The 16,888-nt window shown below is 30.8% G+C and overlaps 2 protein-coding genes across 9 annotated transcripts in view; one reads left to right on the top strand and one right to left on the bottom strand.

Annotated features, from left to right (window-relative positions):
- Nucleotides 1–6,031, bottom strand: part of LOC106692449 (muscle M-line assembly protein unc-89) — a gene marked incomplete at its 3' end in the record, with an annotated part of 50,276 nt that extends 44,245 nt beyond the window's left edge. For 3 of the 5 annotated variants that reach the window (XM_067049008.1, XM_067049009.1, XM_067049007.1), the window contains 4 exon segments: nt 227–280; nt 1,262–1,329; nt 3,256–3,352; nt 5,849–6,007. In XM_067049008.1, the coding sequence (XP_066905109.1) occupies nt 227–280; nt 1,262–1,329; nt 3,256–3,352; nt 5,849–5,862 (233 nt within the window). 5 annotated transcript variants of the gene reach the window in all.
- Nucleotides 6,032–6,100: 69 nt separating this feature from the next.
- The window catches only part of LOC106692485 (peroxidase), a 39,579-nt gene continuing 28,791 nt past the window's right edge, over nt 6,101–16,888 (top strand). For 3 of the 4 annotated variants that reach the window (XM_014438453.3, XM_014438454.3, XM_067049012.1), the window contains exons 1-13: nt 6,102–6,343; nt 6,436–6,586; nt 6,655–6,854; nt 6,926–7,096; nt 7,830–8,026; nt 8,393–8,591; nt 8,676–8,873; nt 9,950–10,100; nt 10,253–10,409; nt 10,693–10,863; nt 12,210–12,408; nt 13,405–13,510; nt 14,202–14,268. In XM_014438453.3, coding sequence (XP_014293939.1) covers nt 6,298–6,343; nt 6,436–6,586; nt 6,655–6,854; nt 6,926–7,096; nt 7,830–8,026; nt 8,393–8,591; nt 8,676–8,873; nt 9,950–10,100; nt 10,253–10,409; nt 10,693–10,863; nt 12,210–12,408; nt 13,405–13,510; nt 14,202–14,268 — 2,013 coding nt within the window. In that variant the 5' untranslated portion in view covers nt 6,102–6,297. Of the gene's footprint in view, nt 6,344–6,435; nt 6,587–6,654; nt 6,855–6,925; nt 7,097–7,829; nt 8,027–8,392; nt 8,592–8,675; nt 8,874–9,949; nt 10,101–10,252; nt 10,410–10,692; nt 10,864–12,209; nt 12,409–13,404; nt 13,511–14,201; nt 14,346–16,888 lie in introns of those variants that run through there. The other variant, XM_014438456.3, reaches the window with a different exon arrangement.

Genomic DNA, 16,888 nt, shown 5'->3' on the forward strand with positions numbered 1-16,888 from the left:
TAAATAGTACTTAATTTGGATTTATTGTTTTAGTTGATTTAATCTTTTAAATGATTGACATTATCAAACAAGAAACTGTGTTTGAAGGCTTTTCATGTTTTGGGTACTTGATAGTTAATCTTGCAAAGATAAGTAAATAGCACAGTGGTATTAGAGGTTATATTTTATGGGAGATTATATTTTATTTTAAGGAAAAAAGTGTATATAACGACAAGTATTTACTTACTCTCCAGAACCACATTTACATTCAGCACAGCATCTTGATTTTGTACGACTTCTCCTAAAAATCAACCACACCATTGATGACATAAACTAAAAATTTTAAATTTAGTAAAAATCCACTATTTCTTAATTTTTTTTAATCTAGCTTAATTTAATAGATCTCTATTTCTACATCCTTCTACAAGTCAATCACGTGAAATTTCTATCCTGATGAAACCTAGGATGGTAATAAATAGTTTTAAAGTTTGCTTAAGCTCTATTTTGGTAATAGACAATAAAAAAGATGACATATATTTCTTTATCCCTAATTCCTGTCAATATCAATTGTAGATACAATTCATATATTTTACAGTGTATCAAAATTCTTCAGAAAAGAAATTTCTTGGAGGACAAAATATTAGTATCTTGCACCAGAAGGGTATTTGAAACCGACCAAATCCCCACACTGGGGAATGCAATGTTTCATATCCTGCTGGAGTGGGTTTGAAAAAAGATAAGCTGAATTCAGTAGTCACAGATTGATGATACTCCTGCCTAAAAATACTCTTTGAAAAAAACAAAACATTTAATATGTAACAATTAACATCTTTTCATTGCAACTTACCATTTAATTAAATCTTTACGAGAGTTCCTGCCACTAACTGAATTGGTAAAGAAAGGAGTTTCTTGGCTCTACAGTGTTTGAACTTAAGAAGAATTGAGGGAAGATAGTAACCTTAAACTCTTACAGGATCTGGTAAAACTTTGTATTTTTATGTATGCAAAAATCCAGTGGTTAAAAAAAATGTAAATGTAAATTTTACCTTAATACCTGACATCATCCACAAACACACATCAGTACCAAGCTATTTTTTCATAAACTATTAATTTTTCATTTATTTAAATGGCAATTTCTGTTCTCTAGAACACACTGAAGATTACCTCAAGAGAGAAGGGTAATCTCTAGGGTCTTTTGCGGTAGTGACTTTAATATTTACTAACAATGATTGTAATGAATATAATTATTACTAATCATAGCTGACAATTACTGCTTACTTACTTGGCAAGCTTTTTGCTACCGCAGTGCATCAGTGCATCTCCAATGGCTAATCTCAGACCCGAGTCAAACTAAAAAACATATATAAGTTTTTTAAATAATTAACTAATGAGAGTAAAAACTAAAAAAAGAAACAACAATTATTTGTGTGGTGGTAATATTTTCTTGAACTACATTTCTTTCTGTTATTCAGTTATAAAATATATGATGCTTGTTTTGTTATTCCAAGCCCTGTCATAAAGCTGAGGCTGATACTTTACAAGTCATTGGTATCAGTTTCTTTTGTAGTTATCTTAAAAAAATAACTCTTAACCTTTTCAGTATAGTTTAGTTCTTTAGTTTAGTATAAAGAATAGTTTGAATTTCAGTTGGAATACACCAATCACTATAACACTTTTTACATCTGTTACACAGTTTATGGTTAATCTTTAGTTCATTTATAAAATGCCCATCAATTTACCCTAATAAAGAAAAATTTGGTCTTCTACATTCTCTTCTTTGATTTCTTCACTTAGTTCCAGGATATGAAAGATAATGAAATGATAAAGTATTTTTATTGGTGGTCATTCCCTAGTACTTTACTAAATCAATAATGATAGGACTTAATTTTTATATATTACATAGTTTCCCAGTATTTTAGAACCTCATTATGTGGAATAAATGAGACCATACTGATAGTCTATTAGTACTTTATAGTTTCTGTGAGTATGTAGTGGGCTTTTAAATACTATTCCGTTGTTTTAAATTGCCAACTTCTTCGACTGATTTGTTAAGGCTCTTATATCTAATTTATTCTTAATTATTTCTTCTAAATAACTTGATCTAGCAAGTTGTCAAACCCCTTACTTCCACCATATCAATCATATTTAAATACCTGTTATGGTGTCTGTAAACAAATTGTCTGCCCATTTGTTGTTTTTTCTTGTATTCAATATATAGTCTGTTATATTGTTAGGACTTTGCCCTGTTGTTCTAGTAAATAAATAATAAGTTAAATGTTTTACCTTTGTACTACTGTATATTTTATATCCGCTCCAACTAGGTAACTATTTGTAGAAATCACTTCCAAGATCTCTACTTGCCAACCTTATCACAATCACAGACATTTGTATCTTACCACATTTCTCTAGGAATGACCTTCAAAAGCAGGAAACGTTGGTGCAAGCTTTACTGCTTTTAGACATCAAGTTTGCATTTTTTTAATATTAAAAATAATTTCCTAAAAATTTAAAAAAAAAAAAAATGTATACAAGAAGTAAAAGAAACCTTTCTTTTTTTTATTCCCCTTCCTCACCATTTCTTACAAACGGGGTTTGGCAGCAGTGGGTCCACACACAGCCTGGTCCAGCCTTCCTGGTTTCAGTCCGTGTCTGCTTCTTTACCTTCATCTTCTTGTACTGGTGGTCCGCCGATCACGGGTGGTCAAGCCCTTCCTAACATAAAGTGTGTCGGCCGACCACCTCCTTTCACCTGTAGATGAACTCCTTGAAGAAGGGATAATTCGCCTCCATCAGACAAAGGAAATCCAACTCGGCGAGGGTGAATATCCTGGTTTTCCTCAACAACCTGGAACAATGTCTTTTCATAGTGTTGCAATCCAACACTACATGCTCTGCAGTTTCAGGGACTCCACACGCAGGGCAGTGGAGGTCGATGTTCTTCCCAAAGCTTTGCAGCTTTCCCTGGAACCCACTACACTATGTCATGACAGGATCTGCAAGACTCAATAATCTGGAAAGACCCACCCCACTCTCAGTCTTGAATGGATGGTAGGGAAGAACTTCCTCAGAGTGGCACCCTTCTGGCTCGCCAGCCACTGTCCATTCCATTCACAAGAAAAGGAACCACTTTATATATGATACCATAAAGTAGATTGCTTGCTATGATGATGTATATTTATTGATACATACGTGTAGGCACTAAATCATACCCCCATTAAATAAATAAAGTAATTTTAGGCTCTTATATTTAATAACATGATTTAGTAATTTATTTACCTCAGCCATTTTTAAAACAACTGAAATTCCATTAATCTTGGCGTGCATATGAATACTATCAGCATAGATACACTTTTTGGGAATTATACATAAATTCCTGAAATAAAATATATTGTTGAATTGCTTTTCTGGGGAAATGAAATAAATGTCCTACTCTAATAATTTTTTAGGCAATAATTAATGTTTATTTTTATTACTAACTTGCTTACGATTCCTCATTCTTTCAGAAGATTTAGATAATTAGGGATATATATATATTACACTTGCATTTCATTTCTTTTTTTCTTTTATTGGGTCAATACATCATTACTGATTCCTTGCATCATTGATACTGCAGGTATTCTCTCTTCAGACATCCATCCACGTAAGACAGTCTTCCTCTGCAGTTGGTATTATGGTTGTCTTCATTTATTATTTTTCCTGGAGATATAATCCTCTACATGGCCAATCCATCTCAGTCTTTCTAATATGGTATAGTGTTGTGGAATTTAGGGAGGATTTTATAAACAAAGACAAAGGGTATATGTTTCCATTAATACCCACGACCGACTGCACTTAGAGCAAAGAAACATGCCTGTTCCCAGCAGTGTCATAGTGTCACCATCTACTGTTTTATTTACAAACCAAATAATAAAACCTATTTTCTACAACATATAGTTGACTGAATCTTGTTGACAGAGAAGATTATAAAATTCTTGGTTACATCCTTCATGGAATACCTACCTGTACTACTCTCCTAGGTCTATTGATAATCCTCCTCAAAGAATCCTCCTTTCCAGAGCTTGCAGAATATGTCCATCCAACCGTGATATTACTTTTGACTTTGAGCTGTGTGTTAGCACTGGTCTTATTGACATCTTATACAGCAATAATTTGATTGTTCTTGACAGATATTTCTATATATTTGTCTTTCTGATCCAAATCAACATCAGTTAGCAAAACTTTTCTTCCCTCAATTTCCACAGTTAAAGACTCTAAGTAAACAAATTCATCTTCTTGTCCAAAGGTGTATGGGCCAAACTGAACAGTACCTGCCAAAGTGCTAGAATTGGATATCCTATTCTTGGTTTTTGTTCTATTCAGATATAGCCCTTATCACCCGGATGTTGCTTTAAAAGCAAGGAAGGTATCACGTCCTGAAGTCTGGAATCTTCTGTAAACATTGAATTTATTAGTATACTCATGAATCTGAACCATTGTGTCTGTTGTCTGCATCTGTGTATCTCGTAATGCTTTTTATTATGTGATATTAAACACCACACACCCTAATGCATCCTTCTATCTCATACCATTTGTTCCAATAATCACTTATAACATTTTCCATAATTATGCATCACAAACATGAATTTAACCATTGTTGATTTAACCAATCAGATCAGTTTCTCTAGGATGTTCAGTTCTTTTGTTGTTTGGTACAGAGGATAAGGATAAGGATCTCAGCTTATATTAATCATAAATATTTTAGTAATGGTTGCATCTCATATTCCATTACCTCCATTGATTAAAACCAATTGAGTCAGTTTTCCTGGATAAAGAAAATGTCCAGAATTTTGGAGAATCAATAAAACCCTTGGTCAATGCTTATAGACAAATATAAAAGTAATGCAAAGTAATGCTCAGTGCTCTCTTTATTCTTCTTTTATTTTAAAAATTTGATCAAATTTTAAGTTTTTGTGGAGTCTAACTACACTTTACACTCTTTACTTTGATACAAGCCTCTGGGGTTCACATTTGTTAAATACATTCATAGCAAGGCACTGAGGGTAATACTATTAGTAATAATGTTAGTAATGTTAACATTTTAACGATAACATTTAAAGTAGAGTTTTCAAATATTCATCTATAAAGTAGTTGATAATTCCATATAATTATCATGATAAGTCAGGATTTACAAATATTTTTCTGAATTACTATAATCATAATTCTAAAGTTAATTAGAGGAGGGATCTGGAATCAGAGCCTTAACACATGAAGGAGAAGAACTAACAATGCAGATCTTGCAGAGACTGGTCAGTCAATATCTCATGATATGAAGGCAAGGAGATTAAGATGGGCGGGACATGTGGCTCGAAGCAATCCTTTAGGACACCTCTACACAACAATGAATGCCACTATAGTAGGCAACAGACCACGTTGGGGCCAAAAACCAGATGGATAGACAGAGTCAACAAAGATGTGACATAGCTACATGCAGCAAACTGGAAAGCAGTAGCCCAAAATAGGCAGGCCTGGAGAAGGCTGATTTGGGTGGCCTAAGAAGATATATAAGGTCTATAAGAGCCAAGAGAAAAAAAAACTCTTATTAATCTAGTACGAAGTATGTTGATCCTTATTAATAAATTTATCTAGTTCTTGTTGTTACCAAAGTTTTCTAATAACATTAACACGAGGGAGGTCAAAACCTGATGGATAGACAGAATTAACAAAGATGTGAAAGAGCTGCTTTTTTTTAAAGGATTGAACTATTGAGCAATAAATGATTTAATGTATCTTAATCTTACTACTGTTTCACTAGGCTGGTTAGGAAACTGATTAAAAGTGAAAACTATATACATTTTCTAAAAGAGTATGTTGAATGAAAAATAGAACATACCGTGAACAACTCATTAATTTTCAGTAAATTAAACATTGGTGCAAGTTTTATGCTGGAGAGCTTTCTTGAATAAAAAAATTTATGGTTTCTTCATCACATAAAATTAGATAGGTACACAAAGATTTTGAAGTTTTTTTATGAATAGGTTATAAATTTGTAGCTAATATTACCAGGTGTTAACTTCTGTTTAAATGCTTTTGGCTTTCTTAGATATTTTTTATTCTAAAATTAATTTTTTCTTAATAAATATTAATGTTTCATGGTTAACTATATTTACATGTTGATTGTTTTAAAACTTTAAGTAGAAATGAATGTTTGAATGAAATAAGTGAAAGTGTTGATAATCATAGGCTTGAAAGGTTTATTAACCTGATAAGTGACAGGAAAATTTTTAAAATGGGACAGGGATATATTACTTTTCTTTTAGTTTCTACATTACATTTAAAGGGATGAACAACATTTACATTGCATTCTGTATTTTATTAATAAAGGCCTGTAAGTTGTTATAAATAAATTATATTGTTTAAAGTTGATTTAATAAACATACATTTTATCTCAACATCTGTATTTTTTTTTTAATTTACAAGATTCTTATCAATCAAGTTTGGGAAAAGGGCCTACTTCATTTTGGAAAACCTTAAATGATATAACAGGTGGTTTGCAGGATGTCATGCAAATGTATGGAACTGGGCAAAATATTAATGCAAGCTTCCTTCCAGAAATAGAAAATTCTACAACGTAAATATCAAGAAACTCAATATAATTATTCTTCAATTATAAGATTTCTTAAATCACAATTTTTTTAGTATTTCAACAGGACTTCCCGGGACAAGGTTTCAACAAATAATTGATCAGAATATTGCTGACATTTGTATTCCAACCATACGTTGTAACAGAACTTCATTGTATCGGACAATCAATGGATCATGCAATAATCTTTTATTTCCGCAGTGGGGGTTAACTGGCACTGCTCTTGTCAGATTGATACCTGCTTTATACCAAGATGGTAAGTATTATTTTATTATTTATTTTTTTTTTTTATGTTTACTACTTTCACTATGCAAACAACCATTGCAGGTTTACATCAACCGAGAATGTCAGTTACTGGAAGACCATTACCTGATGTTAGATATTTAAGGAATGGTTTGTTGCCTAATAAAAATACTCCAGATCATATTAATACTTTAATAGTAATGGAATGGGGCCAAATCATATCTCATGATACTACTCATATTTCTGTTTTACCAGGTACTCAATAAAATATTTAAAAAAAAAGAAAAAGCCTTTTTTCAACTGTTCTGAAATAAGGGACTATAATTTTTATCCATGCTCAAAATGATTCATTTCTATCTAACACTTTTTTTTGTATGCTGATCAGCATTATCTAAATGGCTTTATCCCTCTAACCATACAAACTTTCTTGCTAATTTATTTAAAAAAATTTTGGTATAGTATTTTCTTAGTCAATCACCTATTTCTATATAATAGCAAAAATTAAAAAAATTACTCTGTTCCTGTTATAAATCATTCTGTTTCAAAATACTATGCTAAAATATGCCTAATATTATATATGTATAATATTAGGACAAAGTGCTTTATTATATAATATCAATTTCAAGCATAATTCCTGGATTACAGTATGCTTTATCTGCAAGCAATAATGCCAATAACAGTTTGAAAATATAGATTTCAAGTGATAACTGATTACCTAAAATTTTTTGAGCTGATTATATCTCAAACTAGTTATGGTTCTAGTTCTAATCTTCAATGTAAGTGTTGATTTTTGTTTCATTAAATGAGTAAAACTTGACCCTCTTGCTCTGACTGGAATCGGTATGTGTCCTTCCTTCCTAGCCTAGTTGGGGCACTGAAAAAAAGATTATTGGTGTATGGTCAGCTTTTAATTATTAACAATTTGTTATCTTTTGTGCATCCTCAAAAATGTTTTTATTAATATTAAAGTATTATGTAATTTTTATAGTTAGTAGCTTAGGAGATCTTCAATGTTGTACTAACAAAACATACCCCACTATGGTCACAAAACTTCCAGCCCAATGTATGCCTATTCAAGTGCCAGCAAACGATCCTTATTTTAACAGATTCAACCAAACTTGTCTAAATTTCATTCGATCTGTTACAACAACTGACTATGGATGTAGTCTTACACCACAGCAGCAGGTATGCTATAGAGAATAATAATTCTTTAGTCATGAGACTTGATTTATGATAAAATAGAATATTTTATTTGGGCCGCCCATAGCTCAGTGGTTAAGGCACAGTCTTACCAATTTGATGTCTATTGGCGGTGCCGATTCGAAACCGGCCTGGGACATTGACTTTTTTCATTGAGTGGCGGTCCCACAAAATGAAGAACTTTGACCCCCAACCATGGTTAGGCAGTATAGGACTCCAATGGGAGTCTTGGTCGAAAAAAAAAAAAAAATTTATTTGCTATTTGACTATCTCATGAAACACTTGATATTATAATTTAAGTTTCACAAAACAGAAATTATTGTAAATTGTCATTTTTAAATTTCTTTTCAGTTAGCTATGGTAACACACTTTGTAGATGCTTCTTTTATTTATGGTTCTACCGATTACATTGCAAATCTAATCAGAAATGGAACAGGTGGTAAACTTGCTGTGCAGAGAACTCCAGATGGGAGAATATTCCCTCCAAATGTGCCAAATGCAACACATTACTGTGATGTATCTATGGACACTGAGACTTGTTACCTAGCAGGTTAATTTTGTTAGAGTTGTTGAAATTCTTTAATATATAAATTCATAAATCTATAATAACTGTATTCTCATTTTTTTCTGATAGGAGATTCACGGGTAAATCAAAACACAGATGTTTCCATAATTCATATAGTATTTCTACGTGAACATAATAAATTATGTACTGAACTTTTGGCGTTGAATCCTCATTGGGATGATGAAAGGCTATATCAAGAAGCAAGAAGAATCGTGGTTGCTGCTGTTCAACGGATAACTTACACAGACTTCTTAATCGTTATGTTGGGTGTAGTATTACTTTTCAGGAAGGCAAAGTATTATTTGATAACTATTATAGTATATATTACATAAATTTTCTTCTCCACGTGTGAGATTTAACTAAAATTTTAAATCGTTAGTGGGTACACATTGTTAAGAAGTGGTATAAGTACTGGTGCTACATACTAAATTCTAGCTGGGTATATATGATGACAAAAATATTTACTCGCACTTGTAAATTCTTCATTACAATTAGTTATTGTTATATCAAGGACTACAAAATTAAAATTAGATGATCTGTTTTTTAAAAAAGAAACCTGCAATGGTCTGTGGGAAAAAATTATTCAATTATTTGAACATTATGTAATGCATTGGAATATATTATTATCTATCTCCTGGGCTAGTTAGAATTGTATTTTTATTATATTCTCCAGTTTATTTTCATAATTCCTGGATTGGCACTTTATATTTTTTTCTTTCTTGATACTGAGTGGATTTTGTGAGGACAGTGGTTCTGTAGTAAAAAAAATATGTATAGTTGCAATAAATAAAAGGCGGAATACAAAAGTATAAGTAATCAGAAACTTATATATGACTTACTTATTTGCTTATGTATATTAAAAAAGTATAAATGAAAATTTTAAAGAGTGGTCAAGTAGATGATAAATTATAGAGGAAAAAAAAAATAAAACAGGATAAAGTAAAATATGATTTTCATACATTAAGTTCCTTTACTGTATTTAATTTAATTTTTATTTTGTGTTACTCATCTATTGTACCTATTTTTCTCATTTCTATTTACTTCTTTTCAACATAGTAGTTTTACACTAAGCCATTTCTGTAAAAAAAAAAAAAAAAAAAATTCTAAGCATACCACTCATTTCCTCTTTTGATATCTTATCTCTTAAAAATGATTCTAACTTTTTTTTTTATCTATGCATTCTACTTAGTGTGCCATAAGCTTTTACTTACCTTATTACTTGCTTATTAAAATTCAATTTTGTAAAGTTGATAAACTATCCATTAGATAAAATATATATACATACCTACCTATATTTTATGAATTAGCACTGTAATAAAACTAAATAATGTATTTGTGTTTAGGACGGAACTACTCCAGTAGAAACCGAATTTCAGATTATGATTTTGATGAATTATATGATGGTTATGAAACTTTGCTGAATCCTACATCTATTAATGATTTCACAGCTGCAGCATTCAGAGCTTTTCATAACCTAATTCCTTCAACAATGGAGTTAGTATATGGTTTTGAAAATACAGTGATACACATCAATTACTTCAATTTTTGATTTATTTTGAAGGATTAATAGCATTTTATTAATATGATAATCTATACTTAATTTCCTTTTTTCCGCTCAGAATTTATGTTTTTTTTTGTTCTTTCAGATTAATAAAAGAAAGCAGATGCCCATTTACATCGTTGTTTGTATCCGATTGGTTCTTTAGACCAAGTATAATTCAACAACCTGGATTTTTGGATGGTTTCATTAGGGGTTTAACAACCCAAAGGTCTTTAAAATTCAACAATTTTTTTTCTGAACAGGTGATGATTCTGTCAAAGATATTAAGTAATGAAATTGGTAAACAGAAACAATGATAATTGTTCAAATGGAGACTATGGGGAAAAGAACAGGAGATCACAATTTTTTGAAATTGAAGTGTTGATGGCTAAAAGTAGATGAGATGAAAGCACCTATATTCCTATAGGTCAAACATGAAAAAAAAAACTTATTCCATACCTGTATTCATCATGTTTTTTGACAATAACTGTTTTTCCCTATGGTCTTCAAATGTAGTAAAAAAAATTAAAATGGTGTCTTTTATAGATTACAGATAAATTATTTAGATTAGAAGCTCCATATGGAAGTGATCTTGCAGCTATTGATATCCAACGTGGTCGAGATCACGGCTTACCTCCTTACAATGAATACAGAGTAGCATGTGGACTGCCTCGAGCAGCAAATTTTTCAGACTTCAGTGATGTCATCAGTTCAGAGGTTAGTTTCAGGAACTTTTTTAACTTGCACATAATTTACATTTTATCAAATTTTTATTAGCCAAATAGATAATTCTTGAATATTTATTGGAAATTAAATAATTATGTTTATCAACATTTTAAATAATAGTTTGTTAAAATGAACTGATATTTAATATTACAGTATATTTATCCACTTTATTATTTATTATTATTGGTGCGACAGACCGTGGAAGTCCAAGGCCGTGCGTGATGTACTAGGGACTATGTTTCTTGACGTGTTTTTTTCAAAGGATGGATGGGTTCATCACTCCCACGTCTATTTTTGTGAGTTCCTCCTGTAGGGTAACATGCCTGACTAATGCTTGGGGGAGGCTGTGAGTGAATATTGTATAATGTTATGTTTGAAAAAAAACCGGGTAGGGAAGGGTATTCGAACTCACAACCTTGCCTCTATATTTATCCCCTTATGTTAATGATTTCCAATTTTTTTGAGCCTGCGCCTACACCCCTCTTTAAAAAATATTGTTGCAACCCCATTATTTTTCATAGCAATCTAACTTCATAAATGTTTACCTGACATTGTTAGTTATTTAATAGGTTATAAAGTAGTATTATCTATAAATATACATCATTTTTTTTAATTTCAAGTAATAATAATTACTAATCTTACAGAAAAAAATAATAGACTATTAGAGAAAATAATCAGGACAGTCATTTTTTTATTCATTTATTAGATGTGGGTTTTGACCCAAATCTTGTGAGTCATCTTGAAGGTAACTAAGTTAGATGGTATTGGGTGAACAGGGTGCGCAGGAGGTTGGTTGGATTATTCAAACAATTTGAAAACCCTATAAGTTGGAAACTTAAAAAACTGCAAAAATAGTAGGAAAACATGTCAGCTGGAATACATTCTATACACAAAATTGTTCCTTATAATAAATGCTATTCTGAGAGGTCAGTAATTTTTGGAATGTTTATAGTCGCCTGCTAGATAATGAAAATAGAAAAAAAATACAAATTGTTAAATATTTTTTCAGTTTTCTACTGATAACTTGAAAATTATAATTTTTTTTTAAAACAATCATTCAGCAAAATATGAAATAAGAAGTTTCCTAAAAGAAAATGTGTACATTAAATTTCATTTGCTGCGTGGCCACCTTGCAATAATCATCCAATTGTTGTGTTCCTACAGGCTGAAAACCATTCCCTTATCCTGATTATTTATTAAAACTTGTAGTTAGTAATGAGTTTACTTATAACCTATTGAAATTTATTAAGATTAGTTTATTTATATACTATTTGTTAAGAAAATATTTAATAAATAATTTTATTTTGGCTTATAATGAGATGATTTTTTTTGTCTAGAATATCAACTTATTAGCTGAGTACTATGCAAGTGTAGATGATGTTGAGTTCTATGTAGCTGGATTAATGGAAAACCATGTCGACGGTGCTTTAACAGGTCCAACTTTTCAATGTATCTTAGGAGAACAGTTTGTGAGATGGAGAAATGGAGATCGATTTTATTATCAATTTAGTGATCAAGCTGGTTCTTTTACACCTGGTAATTCCTTAATTATTTCTTTAAAGCATTCTAAACTGAATATGTTTAATAGAAAATCAATACTTACATCCATGAATACCTTATCATTCATAATTACTAACAAGTGCTAAGTAAAATAAGCCTTCTCATCTGATATTTTGTTAACAACTGGTTTGTCCTAATTTGGTTTTCACCTAAACTTTATTTTTGATTTTGATGAAAAAATGTTCACTAATGAAAAATATCAAATTTATTAAAGTAAAATCTTATTCTCAAAACGGATTTATACTCTAATTTTATTCTTTTTCTTTTCAGTAATTTGTAACTTTTTTTTACTTGTTTATTCATTATGCTATCTGAACGTTTTGGGCTCTTCTGCCTATTATCAAGTTCTAAAACAAAATTATTTACTATCAGTTGTACAATTAATATGCCGTAATAATCAACAAATTTTATATTGTATTTTGATAAACAAATTTTTTACACATTAACATACCAATAATTTTATATTTAACTATATATACATTCACTTAACTAATTTGTAGTAATTTACAAATCTAAGATGTTTCGAAACTTATTATTAAAATGCAATGTAAAATTTTTTTGACTGTAACTGCATGTTAATTGTACATCTTATAAATATTGTACATTATAAAATATTATTTTAGAATTTGATAATGGGAAAAGAAGCCCAAAATGTTGTTTGATAAGATAGTGAATAAAGGTAATAAAAAGGTATAAATTTCTTGAAAGAAAAATAATAAAGTTTTAATAAATAACCCTTTGGAACTTAAGTTGTTGGATTACAAATGTTTATTTATTCTCTAATATTTATCCTATTTTGATTCTGTTCCTTGTAAAATATTCTGATTAAATATCATTGCAATCAAGGAGAGCCAACTGTTAATTAGTGAATAAATTAAATGATTCTTGTATACATTCGGTATTTAGTTATAATTATTTAACCATTAACTTATGTATTTATAAAAAATATATTATGTCATTACTTATTTACAGCACAGTATGAACAACTTCAAAAACTAAGATTATCTCTGATATTTTGTCGTAATGGAGATAACATCATTAATATGCAACCAAATGTTTTTTATCGGCCAATATCATCGTAAGTTATTTAGTATGTAGTAGTATAAGCACTATTTGTGTTCATTATATTTTTTATTTCTACTATGAACTGTTGGCTACTTTTTATAAACCCTTACACCTAGAAGTCAGATTGTAAACTTGAATTAAGCTAATTTATTAATTTGTGTCTTTAATTGCTACAAAGAATTGATTATAAAGCATCAACATTATAATCCCTGTAAAGTTTTCAAATTAAAATATTTGAAGAGTTCTTTCTGCAAAGGTTATAACTAATATTTCTATTAACTTTATAGGCCTACAAAAACAAAATTTACCTTTGACCTCGTTAAAATTTCAGTTTTAGTGTATAAGAGGCTTTGTCAAGGACCAATGACTTTTTCATTGCTAGCTGCAGCGAGATTAGGTCATAAAGAAGCTTTTAAAAACTTTTTATGATAAAAAATTGTTTTATTAAAATCCCTTCATTCATTCCCAAAAGACATGAAATATTAAAAGAAAAGAAAAAAATTCATGAAAAAAAAAAAGTAAAATATTACTTTAAACTATTGTTTTTATAAAAAAACACTATCATATCTTGTACGCAATTATCAAAACAAATGAATATAAGAAAACTTTATTTGTTAATAACAAAGTTTTACTTGAGATATCTGTATCATATATATTTTTTTCAGCTGAAATATATTCATATTTTGACTGTATATTTTTTTCAGTAACCAACTGGTGCCATGTTCAGAGCTACCACAACTTGATTTGACACCTTGGAAAGAGTCTCCATAGGTACAGAATAATTTTATTTATTGAAAATGTAATTTTATTTGTAAATATTCTATTATATTTTTAAAAAATATATAACATGAGGTAAATTTATTTTAGCTTTCAATTAAAAAAAAAAAACTATAAATGTTATGAATATGGTGAATATCATTACATACCTGTAAAAGTGATATAGTTCCATTCCTTTTAACTCTCTCCGCCCTCCCACCTCCCTCCCTAGTGATATACTGCTTTTAGTCCAAGAGCCCAATAAGAGAAAAAAGGTAGTTATTTCACCATAATTTACTTTATAGTACATTTAACTAGATATAATTTGAGTGCTGGCAGACATCTGTATGTCTAATTTTTCCTGAGATATACTTTTTCATAAATCAAAAATATTATTTGAACAACTAGAAATCAACATTTTGTGAATTTATTTTGCCAAATATTATGAAAACTACTTCTAAAAATATAAAATACTTTATAGTAGTACATTAAACTAGTTTTAATTTGATCGCTAATAGATATCTATATGTATGATGATGCATCATGGTTTTATGAAGATAATAATTATAATTAATCTATTTGTTTATGGGGCAACCCAACCCCCTGTCTAGGTGGGTTATTTTCTTGATTATTCTGCTTGTCCAGAAGGCCTCGACAATGCATGTTCAGTTAATAAAGGTAAGGTAGTTGACATAGAAGATGACTAACGATAGGATGAGACTTTTATATTTTCCGATTCCTCTATGTGCTTCGAGGCCCTAATAGGTACAGTGTAGAGAGTACAATTCAACATAATCAACTCCGTTAAGCTTCTGCCAAGTATCCCACGAGATTTTTGTAGCCTTCGCGCAGGTACTCAGTTCCACCCCGATCCTTGAGGTACTTTTAGATACTTTATGTTTAATCGCACGGTCAAAGAGACCGATGAGCCAAACGCTATACCAAAGTATTTATATTCTGGTACTTCTTCAACAATACTCCCTTCGAATTATACAGTTTTGCCTCTTTTAGGCCTACCCCTATAATTTTTGACAATTTAGTTTTTTCTATGTTAATGGATAAGCCATTTAATTTGCAGTATCTATTTAAAATATTTGGTTTCAATTAATATCGGTCACTGAGTCCCCAATAAAGACCTAATCATCCACGTAAATAAGGGCCATAATTTCTCCATATGGCAATATCCTCATTCCATGCGCCCCATTTCATTGAAAAAACGTGTCTATATCCGCGATAAATTAAAAGAATAATAAGGGGTTTGTATCTCCCTGGAGAACACCCTCAATAATTTCTGTTGGGTCACTCAAATGATTTCTACATTTTATGTATGATGATTCCTGAGTTACATTTTTCCGAACATAATTTCACTAACTATTGATTTTTCGTTATGTATTGTTGCATATATGTGGAAATATAGATATAGATCTAACTTATGAGTATTTAGAACGGGAAAAAAAAATCGGACATACACGTGCGCTTACAGAAATAATACAAACTTTATTCTCTCCATAATTCCGCTTATATATGTTATCTCTGTTTCTTTATAAAGGGAGTTTAGATTAAGACTGAATATAGGCCTTGTCCTACCATAACTCCCCCCTATCAGTTTATGAACATGTATCATCAAGAAAAACACGATTATGTACAAAAAAGAATTAAAATATACACTTTCCATTGTGAACATAAAAATAAAATTAAAACACTCACTGCTACTTTCCTGAAAATGACAAAAACGAAAGAAAAAAAAACATCTTACTTCTGCTCTTCTACCAACAAAATAAATAAAACGCTAATTTCTTCTACATATGTTAATTGTCACATCTACATACACCAGAATTATTTACTCATCGCACTGCTACAATACTAACTCCTACAGAAATAGAAGTAAAAGAAACCAAACTCTCAAATTTCTATATATGAAAAAAACTCCAGATTTTTACTTATCTTCCGGCATGTGAAACTTGAGTTGTTGGTTTTACAGTTCCCCGTTTCGTTGGTTCCTTAATAATTTCTATTTTGACTATGTTGTGAACCCTAATCGTTGTTTCCTTCAATGACCCCCCATATCTCTGAGGCTCCTTACCCCTGTTGGAGCTGACTCCACGATAAACGATCGTCCCAATTCCGATTATTTCCACAATGTACCAGATTCTCGCGTTATGTTTGGATTTTTCCTTTTCGATATCCTCCTTCGACTTGCTCCACGTTTTTTACAGTTCCATCCCAATACCGATAGTCCCTTCCCCGTCAAGAACCAAGATTCTGTAATTGCGCTTGCGCCTTCGAAGGCCGAACAAATTTTCAAAGTGAGAGAATCCTGTAAAACTATGTCATATAATTATTCTTGATGGTTGAGTTCTTGATTGGTGTTCCTCTTGGCTCATCATTCTAATGTATTGGCATCATTTAAAGGTTCATGTGATATGTATGAGAGGCACCAGCTGGAGTTTTTTAACTTAAAATAATTTCCTTTGTCGGCATGCCAAAGATACCGCCGGACCTAGGCAAAAACCCGTCGGCAACAGATCTAAAGAAATGTACAAAGACATATAGATAACAGAGGGTATGCACCCTCTGGGAACCATTAACCGTCTAGGCAGAGCCCTTATCGTGCACGTGGCCAGTTTAGACATTA

This window comes from Halyomorpha halys, unplaced genomic scaffold, assembly GCF_000696795.3.
Source record: "Halyomorpha halys isolate HHAL.00 unplaced genomic scaffold, Hhal_1.1 Scaffold58.1, whole genome shotgun sequence".
NCBI lineage: Eukaryota > Metazoa > Arthropoda > Insecta > Hemiptera > Pentatomidae > Halyomorpha > Halyomorpha halys.